Source organism: Pelmatolapia mariae, linkage group LG10_11 (genome assembly GCF_036321145.2).
Source record: "Pelmatolapia mariae isolate MD_Pm_ZW linkage group LG10_11, Pm_UMD_F_2, whole genome shotgun sequence".
In the NCBI taxonomy this organism is placed as follows: Eukaryota; Metazoa; Chordata; class Actinopteri; order Cichliformes; family Cichlidae; genus Pelmatolapia; species Pelmatolapia mariae.
This window is the reverse complement of record NC_086236.1, coordinates 68,161,144-68,173,867: the sequence shown is the minus strand read 5'-3', so window position 1 is coordinate 68,173,867 and position 12,724 is coordinate 68,161,144. Positions and strand designations below refer to the sequence as shown.

Genomic DNA, 12,724 nt, shown 5'->3' with positions numbered 1-12,724 from the left:
TTTTATTTTGAAATAGTTGGCTCCAGTCATAAAATACATTTTTGCTCACTTATATAATATTTATTTTTATACAGCAAGCATGCTGCCACTATGCATACAAAAAAAACAAATAACCCCCTAAACTGTGTGTTTGGAACTTCTTACACACCGTTTAATGAAAAACTCATATCTCGTAAACTAATAAGAAGGAGATGAGAAGTCGCTGTTTATGTGTGCATCCTGTCACAACACGTTGTTAGGTCTAATTGTTGAATGTTGCCATTGTGTTTCTTAAATTTGTACAGTCTTAGTTCAAGCAGTAGGATCAAAGCCATTCCTTTGATCCTAACCACCTCTAACCACTTTGTGCTGGGGGAGGTTTTATTGCAGATACATCCTATCTGGAAGATCTGCTTCTTTTGATGTAAACTTCCTGCGTTTACGACCCTTTGGTCAGCAGGAGGTAACACACACACACACACACACACACATTCTTACCTACATACAGAAGTTCACACATATACATATAATGCCTTAGAACCATGTGGGCGTTGCTTTGCTGTGTTTTGTGTGAACTGTCTCTCAATAAAAGCCAGCGAGAGGAGGGCGGATTTGGGGTCATTCGTGATGAGCTAAGATACCAACGAGGCCTCCCTTGCGCAAGTAATCGATCGATCGACTGTCTTGTTTTCTTTCATGATGAATAAGTCTCTAGAACTAGCGGGGTTTGTGGGAACAGACCCAACACACGTGCTGTTTGTTTGTTGACATACCTCAAAAGTCTTTATCTCTTCCCTTGTATTTAGATAAGACTCATTTCACATATCAAGCGTGGGTGAGATCAAGGATTGCTCGGAAATGTACTTTCAATATTTTATGGTCACATCAGCGATAAAACGTGAAGAGAAACAGCTATAAAGATAACTGAGTACAACCAAAACACAAGAAAAGAAAAACATAATGCAGTATGGAGAAAAAAAAGTGCAATACAAAAAAATACACTTGTTTTCTTTTATTTTAATATGATGTGTTGGGCCATGTAAAAATCTGCTTGCTACACAAATTAGATAGATAGATAGATAGATAGATAGATAGATAGATAGATAGATAGATAGATAGATAGATAGATAGATAGATAGATAGATAGATAGATAGAATTTTATTTCGAACATGCAAATATAATTGAAATAACAAGAGAAAAAAAAACTTTAAAATCATCAAGTTTTTATGTATATATCTATGTGTGCTCAAAAATGAGTAGGATGAAGTTTACACTTTTCCTGTTCCTACCCCCTTATTTAGTTAACACCCACTCAATCTCTGAGCTTATTTTATATCTATGTGACAAACAACTTAATGAACACTTAAGCTTGGGGTACTCTGCCCTTGATCTATAAAAAATGAGGACACAGTGAGACAACTCATTAGTCCTAAACACCCTAAATAATGACAGACATGTACTCTCTTCAGCCCCTATTGACCTGAAACTGTGTAGACAAAAGATTTTGGAAACCACTGTCTGAATTAACAGGCTGCTGAGGGGATAAAAATCTTACGTCCAGTACATATTTTTGTAAAAACGAATGAACTACTGTATATAGATAGTGACTATATAACTTGAACTGAACAAAGTATTTGAAAGAGCTCATCCCACCAATGGATTTCACTGTGACTTTAATCGATTGATCAAAAATTGGATCAAAACAAATTAATTCAGCAACATGCACATTATCTAAATATGCTATTAGATCACAAAACATTCATGTTGTTATCATATTAGTAATTTCATATTTCTTTTTTCTTGGTGGTGATGATGTCTCTTTTATGTTCACTAATGTAAATCACATCTGTTGGTTGTTTTTTGTTTGTTTGGTCTTTTGAGTTTGTTAGTATATTACAGTGTAGAGTCCAAAACAAATTTCCTTACTGGAAAAAAGGAGGTAGAATAAAATATATCTTATCTTTCTGTAGTGCCGGTCTCTTTCTCTGCCAACAGGATGAGTGCTTCCACGTGAGGTAAAAACAGGTCAACCTACAATAAAAACTTTTGGTTTCACTTTCTATTTTTTTTCTGCTATAAAAGATTAAAATAAGAAGGTAGGTCAGATGGCCAAAAGGTTATTATATTATCTTACAAGCTCTGATTAACTTGTCTTGTGTCAGGGTAGTTTAGTGCATTCTGAGACGGATGTTTAACAACAGCAGAAGTGCCAATCACAAGCAATGCTGGAGATAATCACTGAAAAAAGCACATCCTTTCACCAGCTAGTGCATATGACTTAAAGTAAGATTGCCTTTATTCATAGTGCAAGAAACTTCTAATGCTGCACATGAGCACTTTTAGATTGGTTGCACTGAGGCTTTAACCCTCTCAGGCTCAAATTAAGTTTTAGTTACAGGAAAAATCTGATATTTGGGGAAAATTATCAAAAAAAAAACCTCATAAAATATGTATGTGGGGTAATCAGGTTGTTAGTTTTTAACTGTTGCAAATCGGCAACACCTGCCTCGAGAGGGTTAATTTTGACATTAAGAATTTTTAAAGTTTTAAAACTCACGCATTTGCTACTAGACCTATTCTTGAACATTTTTTTCCCCAGTCTTCCAATGATGTAAAGCTGCTCCACCTCCCGGTCTTTCAGGGATTGAGGTACAAACTATCTGGAAAGAGTTTTGTATTGGCTCACAAAAACAGCTACATCTATTGTCCCACTGTTCAACAAAAGTTCAGACATCAAACGAAGAAGTACAATGTAACCACATGTTGGCACTTCTCACTCACAGATGTTCAAATTTGCTTTTTACTTTTAAATGTTTTCAATTTAAACTCACTAAACAAATTTATTCACAAAACCCACAGCATGGGCCAATGTCCAAGTAAACACCAAGACACAGCAGTAAAATTAGTTATCAGTAACATTTAGACACAGCTTTTGGTTTGGGTACTTTAATGTGGCTCTTCAGATTTTGTTGTGAGCAGAAACAATTACAGTTATCAAATGTCTAAGGATAGGTTTAGTTTGTAACAAGACTTGAAGTTCTACTTTCTCTGAGGTGATTTTCAAAGAGTACTTTAACATTATCTAACCTTGCATAAATAATTTACCTAGATTGGACATCAGGAGCAAATTAGCATTAGTGAGACGAACAATCGTAGCTACTATGGTAGAATTATATGTACTGAATACTCAAGCATTCATTTTACATTGTTACAGCTTTGCGGGGGACCTCCTGTGATATTCAGCAATTAGACCAGAGTAAACAGCCTTTTCTTTTGGTTCGCTGTATGTGCGAGTCTCGTGGCTTACTCCTGCTCTGTGGAGAGGAGTGTTTTTGGTGATTAAACCTTTTTAACTTTCTCTTTTGTTTGGTGACAAACATTATGGTTATGTTTCTTTTCTTTTTAAAGGTGAGAGCAGCTTGTCGGTTCATTTTAGTTGAACTCTTAGTAAAGCCTTTACTTTGAGAATTTTGCCTGCCTGCCTTCTTTTTCACACTTTTTTTTTTTTTTTTTTTTGCTGCTTTCAAAAGTACATCCCCTGGGCCTTTTTAGGCGAACATAACTTCATAAAGATGTAATTTAACCCGGTGTAGTTCCCATTAATGTGGCTGTTGTTGGCTCTATAGTTCATGCTAACTTTGCACTCACCACTGCCATTGTAGAGGGTTAAGGGGTAGATAAGATGCTGCATACTGGGTAACAAATCAAACAAAGTAGCATCATGAGCAACGTGCCACCTGAGATATTTGTTCTACATATTCATATTCCTTGCACACCAGTTTGATTATATTTGGGAGACTTTGTGGTAACACAATAGCTGAAGGCAGTTACTCATAAGCTATTCAGTTTGATGATCATGATCAAATCAAATCAAATCACTTTTATTGTCACATCACATGTGCAGGTACACTGGTACAGTACATGTGAGTGAAATTCTTGTGTGCGAGCTTCACAAGCAACAGAGTTGTGCAAAATACAATAATGTAAAACAAGCAAAATATAAAAATGGCTAATCTAAAAAGTAATAAATATATGTACAATATGTAAAGGTATATACATTACTGAATGACATAAACATAGCAAATAAGATAAGATAAGATAACCTTTATTAGTCCCACGTGTGGGAAAATTGAAATAAACAAGAAAAAGTGGGTTAATAGGTAATTATAAATTGTCTGTAGTTGTGAGTGTTAAGGGTTTTCCTTTGATTCACTGCAGACAAACCCTCTTTCCCTATGACAGCTAGGATAGGCTCCAGCTTCTGCATGACCCTGAAACCGATACGTGGTTAAGAACGAAACGGTGTGGATAGACTTAAATTGTTCATTATATTCTAAATTACAAAAAACAATTACTGCAACAGAAAATAATGACCCCCCATTTCTTCGGTAAAGCTTTTACTCACTGTGCAATTCTATGTAGACCGATATAGAAGACACTTCTAATGATTCAATGCAACAAAGATAACAAAGTACAATTACCAGTTCTGAACTAGAGATGCAGCCCAGAATATCATACAATAAACAACTAATCCAATGTGTTAAATTTAAAATTTAAATATTGCATTTTTTTTTCTCTATATGAATTACATGAATGATCCGTGGCCTCTTCTAGACTCTGTAGCACATTGTCACCACAGGATGGCACTATCTTCACTGTCACGCATGACATATTTGACTAGACAATATCACTCACTCGCAGATTCCATAATACTAGCCGAGTAATTTTGCTCCAGTACAAACATGCACAATATTTTCCTGTTCATAGTTTAACTTTGGTTTTCAGAAAGTCCCATTTACATTCAATTTCCAACCAACTATGTTCATACAAGTACAGAAATCTGTCCAAGTGACTAATGTGTGTTTTGCGGGTACTTATAAAATAAAATTAGGGCTACCTTACATTGTTATTATATCTTTAAAAGCGTAAGACAAACTTTCACACCTTGCATAGAGGTGGCTGTAGCTTATGAGAAAGAGCAGGTCATCGACTGATTGGAAGGTTGCTGGTTCCCTCACTCTGCATCCCAAATATCCTTGGGCAAGATACTAATCCCAAGTTGCTCTCCGATACATCCATCAGAACATGAATGCGTGTGAATGACAGTTAGAATGTACTTAAAGCATAGAAGAAAGTGTTTGTGTGAATGGGTGAATGCAGTGCGTTGCATAAAATGCTCTGTGAGAGTAGAAAGGTGCTATATAAGAATCAGTCCATAGTTATACTGGTTGTTTTTTATATAAACAATCGCACTGAAACTTTACCATCTATTCTGATAATTGCTATTGTTTGTTATTGTTTTTTACGATGTTAACATGTTTTTTGTTTGTTTGTTTGTTCATTTGTTTTTTAAGTGATATAAGCTTTACATCTAATCCAGGACAGAGCCATACACTTTCACCTCACACAGAGTCAGGTATTCATGTCTTCCAGGGATGACTGTTAACATAGCGGCCATGCATTTCATGTCTCCCATTACTCTGGAATCCTTGAACTCAGTGTTGGGAAGGTTACTTTTAAAATGTATTCCACAACAGATTACAGAACATATGCCTCAAAATGTAGTTTGTAACATATTCTGTTAAGTTACACAATGTGAGTTTGTTGTTTTTGTGACTGCAGGATGCCTCTCACAGATGTTGTTATGATTGGCGATGCCAAATTCCTGGAGCAAAGACTGTGCGGCTTTTCCATGAAGCGCAAGATTTTCTTCTGCAAAACAACAAATGTATAAAAATAATTACACCTGGATGTTTGTCAGTAATCACAATTAGATTACTACATTCAGGAAAATGTTTCACTTCCATTTTATTTATAGAAAAACAATTGATAGCAGCAGCTGCTTTACGGTGCTTCAGATTGTAAGGTAAAAACCATACAATGATAAAGAGAAAACTTCAACAATTAGATAATTCACAATTAGCATCCACTTGGTCCCATCCCAGGTGAGGAGCAGATGGTGTAGATGGTCATTCGTTTTGTGGTGGGGCCACCAGCTGGAACGGCTGGAGGCAGCAGTGACACTGGTGGAGGACCATTTAACAGCGTGACTGGCAACACCATGGGGACAGCAAACGGTGGTGGGCTGACCTGTCCCACCTGAGGAGACGACTCATGACTACTGATGGGTTAGTGGAGCGGCTGAATAAGACTTTAAAATCCATTCACTGGGATTAATGCAATTGGGTTCACTGATTTCCAGTATAGGAGGTTCCCCAGACCTCCACTGGATTTCCTCCCTGTGAATTAAGCCCCTTTTCCATTAGTGCCTACTCGGATTGACTCGCCACGGATCGCCTCGACTCGACTTTGGTTGTTTTTCCATTACAATCTGGTACGGCTCCGGCTGTCATCATAGCAATGCATCTGAGCGTCCCGCGGCGTAAGTAATATGTGACATGAACGCTACAAAAAAGGTGGATGTTGAAGCAAAAATATACCTGCTACTCAGTCTGTGGCTTTCGTTAGACTCAGGGAAAACAGCCTTGTTTTTTGTAGTCATTTCCTTCATTGCCGAGGTTCAAAAATGGGGGTTTTAATTTTTCTAATGAGATGCTCTCATGACTCCTTGAGTGACGCTACTGACCAGCCAATCAGTGACATGCAGTCTGATGACATCACATTTTAGTACCTAATGGATCGCTTGGAACCCTGGGCGAGCAGGTACTAAAAAAGTACCTAGTACCAGGCACAATGACCTAATGGAAAACACTGAAAACTGTGGCGAACCATGCCGAGTCAATATGAGTAGGTACTAATGGAAAAGAGGCTTTAATGTCCCCCATTTATTTTGCAAAGTTTTCGTGCACTATGTAATGCTATTCAGACACACATGGAATATTTTTTTGAGTAATTTTTATTATTTACAAATACATTTTTAAAGCAAAGGCTACACATTGCAATTATCAGTTCAGAATTAATATACAGCCGAAAGATTTTTGACAATAAAATATGCATAAATATAAAAATATTGTATTTGTACAAGTATTGATATTCACAAATCAAGTCTAAATAATTTTTTTTTCCTCCAGCATAATTTATTCTAATAAAGTACAGTTTTGTTGTGATTTTGTTTTTTGTTAATTTGTTTTTGCAGGTCCCTATGAATTTGGGAAAACATTTTCGAGTTATTGTGTATCTAAAACTGTAAGAGAAACCTTGCACAGTTATTCTTCACAAGCTTTACAGCTAATCGAGGACAGAGCCATACACTTCCACCTCACACAGAGTCAGGTATTCATGTCTTCCAGGGATGACTATGTTAACATAGCGGCCATCCATCCCCATCCCGTCACTCGCGTTACAGTGGAACTCTTGAATGGAACCTCCTGGGATGCTTGAGATCACAGCACACCTGGCAGAAGAAGCAGAGATTATTGGGTTAACCCAAGACATTTAAGAGGGTATTTCACATTGGATTCTTCACTTGGCAGTGTACAGCTGCAAAGTTTGACAACCCCGAAGGTGATATTGGGAAAATTAAGTCAGATAAGGTTCTTGCTTTCTATGAGTGGAATCACAGAAATTTTTGTTCATACTCATTTTCTGTTTGGATTTTGGTATTTTCCTTTAAGAGGACTAATATTCTTTACCTCATTTATTTGGACTCCCACATTAACCTGAATATGGTTCACATTTATGATTTGTATTTTATCAACCCACTGCTGTACAACAAATTTGCTCTCATCAGTTCTGGAAGATGCAAATGTCCCTAGTTCCAGTTTGTAATTAATTCAATTTCTATTTAAGTTGCAGTTTTTAGTGTGCATTGTACCTGGGATTATAGTTGCCATTGTTTTCAAGAGAATCTCCAATGCGGATCTCGGCTCCATTTAGTCGTTGTGGGAGAGAATCTATTACATTCAATACCTTAACAGAAAAAACTTTATGAGTTTTGCGCAGATCGAGTCGCCACCAGGGACTGAAGTCATGTTTTGTATGAGTGCATGATGCCCCATTCCATATGCTGTTTTGATTTCCATCGATGGCATTATAGGCAATACCAATTGTATAGAGTGAGGACTGTGAGGCTTTTCCTTGAAGTGCAAGATTTTCTCCTGCAAAAGAACAAATTCATGAAAAAATATTAAACATTGATGTCTTGTCAATAATTACGATTAGGTATCAAGAAATGCATTACATTCAATTAGATTTTTTAATTCAGTTTTATTTACTTTAAAATGCTTTTTATTATAAGGTAAAAACTCTAAAATATCCGGAATAAAACCCCAACAATCAGGTGATCCAACATAAGAAAGCACTTGTCAACGGTGGGAAAAAAGAACTCTTCATACAAAGAGACTCTGGACAGAACCAGGCTCAGGGAGGTCATTCCATCTGCCTGCACTGGTTACACCTACCAGCCACCAAGGAGGCATCCAAGTCAGATGCAAACCACCTTAACTGACTCCTTCTGATGTGGAGGAGTAGCGACTTTACGTTTACCCCTTCCCAAATGAGCTCCACACTGTATAACTACGGCTGACCCCAGGTACCCCACAGAGGAAGCTCATTTCCATTCTTCGTATCTGTAGTGTGATAGTTCTGATCACTACCTAAAGCTCGTGGCCGTGGCTGAGGGTTTGGGCACATATTTACCAGTAAATCTAGAGCCTTGCTTTCAAGCTCATCTATGTTTTCATTAGAGTCAAAGATTGCAGCGTTCACTTTATTGCTAGTGCCACGCCACTTCTCCAATAACTGCACAGTAGTAAAAATATATGCTCTGACTTCTGATAATATACCCTAATGGAATAACTTTTCTGTGAGCGAAAAACTTGTTGTTTACGTGACCAGATTAGGATTTGTCAGATAACTATAATTTCCAACACATTTCTCTTCATGTCAGTGTTGTAGTCTAGAAATGAGAAGTTACTTTTGTAAAATGTTTTGATCAGAGTGATCAAATGCAGTAACGTCCAACAATATACGAGTACAGAGATGAGTCCGCTCCCAGAGACAATAAAGAGATCATTAGTAACCTTTACTAGTCCTCTTTCTATGCTTTTGAATTATGATTCCTATTTTTTTTTTTTAGGCTGGACAAGTAAGCTGGATCAAGTAAAGGCTTCTGAATTAATGACTTTAATACTTCCAACTTAAAAGCCTTTAGCCTCTTAATACAGATTAACTGATCATATTTAAAATCAAAGTATTGATTAATGATAAGAGTTCTTTGTAGGAATGTGGGCTAATAGATGTATTGATAGTGTCACTGAAGGCCTTACTGAAGTTAGTTCATAGAAATCAATAGGAAATAGTGCTGTCAGCGTTAATCTTGTTTATGCAATACAATAGTATTTCTTTTTATTTATTTTAATTTAAGTAAAAGAAAATTCATGAAGCAAACTCTTTGTCATCATGGTTACAGCGATGAACAGTAATGATAATAAATATCTATTATTAAATTGCTTTAATATCAGCTTGAAAGTTTGGATACCAGAGTTTGGCGATAGAGCTGCAAACTGTGCAGCTCATGGAATAGTTCACATTCTCACCAGTTGGAGCGTGATATCCATAGACTTCCACTTCACAGAGTGAGAGGATCCTTTGTGAACCAGGAAGAGTTAAGGTTACATAACGCCCCTCCACACGACCAGCGAAATTCACAGTGTAGGATTTGCCTGCACCAACTTCAGAAATTTTTCCAACCCTAACAAGAAGTGTGTGAGAAAATACAATTTACCATGGCAGCAAATATCAGAACATGTTATAGTCAGCGTGATCATTTTTAATTAGTGGAATTTGCTTACAAAATTTACAAAAACTGTAACCTGGTATTCTCTATTTTAATATGTAATGGAATGATTTAATATAGGAATCTATCATAGGGAGTGCCAATAAAAAGAATATGGGCAGCTAACAATGTCAGTCCTACAGCAACCTTTCCTGTTGCCGTTCAGGAAAAACAGAAAGAAACAAACACTGCAAAGGTAAAAATGAGTAAAATGCCAAATCACAACATTGTTGCTAATTCCTTATTTCTCTGTATTTACTAACTTTGGGTTTATTAAGCCATCGTTATTCAAAGAGTTGCCTATGTAGATCTCCAACCCGTTGAGCCTTTCATGACAGCAGTCTCCTCTGTTGGTGATGGTGAGGGAAGTGACAATGTAGGACTCGAGCAAGTCCACTCTCCACCAGGGGTTGGTCTGTTGATAGGTGTGCGAGCATGATCCATGGCGAAGGTCAGAATCACGGTTTCCATCAATTGCAGCGTAGGCAGCCGACAATACCTCATTGATACGGGATGACTGGGTTGCTTTGCCACGCAGGGCCACATTTTCTGGCAATAGCATAATGCAAATGAAAGATATCATGAAAGGACATGCATTCAAGCAAGCTGCTGAAAATGAGCAGCCATTCAAATGTACCTCATTTAGTTACTTCCTCATGTAGTTAGCTTGATAACTCTGTTTACAGTAATACAGTGACTGTAGTATATGAACATATTTGGATAGGCATATTTGGTAGAGATGCACAATTATCAGCAAACACAACTGCTGGTTAGTTTGCTCAGTCAGCAAAGTCTACCCATGATTCAAAATGATTACATAGGATGTTGAATTTGGTGAGCCAAAAGAATAGTTCGAAAGAAAGTTCTTACTGTAGAAACTGAAAAGCAGACTCCTTAATGTGTTTTTTGGAAGGTTTATTGACATCCACATCTCATGTGTCTCATTTAATAATTTGCATACTTGTAGTAAAGCAAAACTATTTTGTGTTACTTACATGAAACATCCAGCTCTAAACTCTAGAAACTGCAGTGACTGCAAATATTATAGCATATTATACTCTGTTAAGTTTCTGTTATACTACTTCACTCTCTATCTCTACCTGATGATAAATACATTGCCTCTTATTATTACACTGTCTTTTACATAGAACTACTTTTCCTTACAAAAAAGAGCCCTTATATACCCAGATCATACTTACGATAGCTGCGTGCTGAGGACATTCCCAGGAGAAGGAGCAAAACCAGTGCTGAAATGTGTTTCATTGTTGCTACTGTTCACACTGAGAAAATAGAAATACATTTGGGAAATGTGCTTGAATTCACCCTAACTTACATATTTTTTTAAAGCCTATACTAAACTTAAAGAATATTTTAAGTCTTTAAATGAAAACTACATACCTTAAAATCAGACGCAGATGAGGAGCTGCTGTTAAGGATTGTTACTTATATTCACATCCAACCACGGCACATGAGCTTTGTTTTTCAAAAGGCCACCGAGGACTTTGTCCATTTCCTTATAGAGATAAGGCTCATTTCAGCTACCAAACAAGATAGGGTATTGGCAGTTCCTGATGTTTTGGAAAAATGCATTGGTAAATGCATCTCTAAGGTTTATGGTACCATGCGTACTAAAACGTAAAAAAAAAGTGATGTAAAAATAGAAAAAGTGGCAAGATTAATAAAAACAAGAAGAAAACATTTCACAAAGACTTTAAAAAAAGTAAAATGGGTTTCATATACTCAAGTCAATCTCAAGTGGGTTAAATCCTAAAGTAAATCTGACCCCAACCTTAGTAATGAACTGACTCGCTTCTGGTATATTCAATTTTCAACAAATATAAGCAAAATATGAAAATTTATGCTGAATATGCCACACTATTGCACTATTGTAATTTATTCTCATTTATAGGGATGCGCTAATGTGCTTGACGCAAAAAAAGAGCTCTGTTCCACTCCCTGTGCTTCGTGTACAGGTTTTTCTGTTGAATATAAAGGATTTTGCTCACTAATCTATCAGATATTTATCAGCTTGGGTTTGAAATTCCTAGTACCGGTATCATAAAGTGCCGTTATCAGCTCAGCTGGGATTTAAACAGTACACCCTTTTTACTGGGCACGTGCCACAGTTTTGACCTCTTGTGCTCGATTAAACTTGTGAAGGGTTTTAACAAGCTACTTTTTTTTTTTTAATTAGTGGATTTAATTAGACTAACAGAAAGAGAGAAAAGTAGAATGTAGTGCAATTTTGCTGTTCAACCAAAAACAAATAAAGTAAGTCCATAAAAAAATAAAAAATAAAATAACCATTTCACCACTTTTTGGAAACACTTTCTTAACTTTTAGATTATATGTTAATGTACTTTATTTACAAGAAGTAAACCTATGTGAAGGCAGCTTTATTCTCTTATTCTTGAACAGACATAGATAGATACTGAAATCTACATGTTATTGAGGTTTTACTTACATCAGGGTGTAGTCATGTAAACTTGCTCCACCTCCTGGCTCTGTACAGACACAGGCACAAACTAAGCTGAAAAGAGTCTTGTATTACCTGACAAAAAATAATCTCTCTTGTTTGTGCAAGAGGTTAAATCTGGCCAAAGCTGGTAGGCAAAAAAAAAAGTGTCACCACAAGATGGCGTCATCCTGACTGCTGCTCACAAATAGTCAACTTTGTCTGTCAAATTACATGACAATAGTTAATTTATATTGCACCAGTATAGACAATAGCTTTGAAAAGTAAAAGTGCTAATATAATACATATAACCCCCACCCCCTCTCCAAAAAAGTAAGACTGAACTCTCATATTAGTCTTATATTATGTTTGAGTAGTTAGAGCAGAAAAAAATCTGTAAGCAACACCAAAAAATTATGTGAATTAGTTTACATACAACTTTCTGTTTTGTTACTATAATGTGGCTACTTGGATCTTGTGGCCAAAAACACATTCACTGGATTATAAAAGTTAATACAAAGAACAACGGACAAGAGTAATATAATAATAATGA

At 36.5% G+C, this 12,724-nt stretch overlaps 1 protein-coding gene across 1 annotated transcript; it reads right to left on the bottom strand.

The window, feature by feature from the left end:
• Nucleotides 1-7,155: 7,155 nt before the first annotated feature.
• LOC134636552 (fucolectin-1-like) lies at nucleotides 7,156-10,979 on the bottom strand. Its single transcript, XM_063486580.1, has 5 exons — nucleotides 10,916-10,979; nucleotides 9,980-10,265; nucleotides 9,478-9,632; nucleotides 7,755-8,037; nucleotides 7,156-7,334 (listed from the first exon to the last, which is right to left on the bottom strand). The coding sequence occupies exons 1-5, from the start codon at nucleotides 10,977-10,979 to the stop codon at nucleotides 7,169-7,171; spliced, it is 954 nt and encodes a 317-aa protein (XP_063342650.1). The 3' UTR covers nucleotides 7,156-7,168.
• Nucleotides 10,980-12,724: the final 1,745 nt, after the last annotated feature.

Bases quoted from the DNA above. Each gene is read 5' to 3' on its own strand.
- LOC134636552 (XM_063486580.1), bottom strand. From the start codon at position 10,979: ATGAAACACATTTCAGCACTGGTTTTGCTCCTTCTCCTGGGAATGTCC. The intron at 8,038-9,477 runs GTGAGAATGTGA...GTTCTTTTGCAG, and splicing joins TGGATATCACGCTCCAACTG to GAGAAAATCTTGCACTTCAA. The intron at 7,335-7,754 runs GTACAATGCACA...TTCTTCTGCCAG, and splicing joins AATGGCAACTATAATCCCAG to GTGTGCTGTGATCTCAAGCA.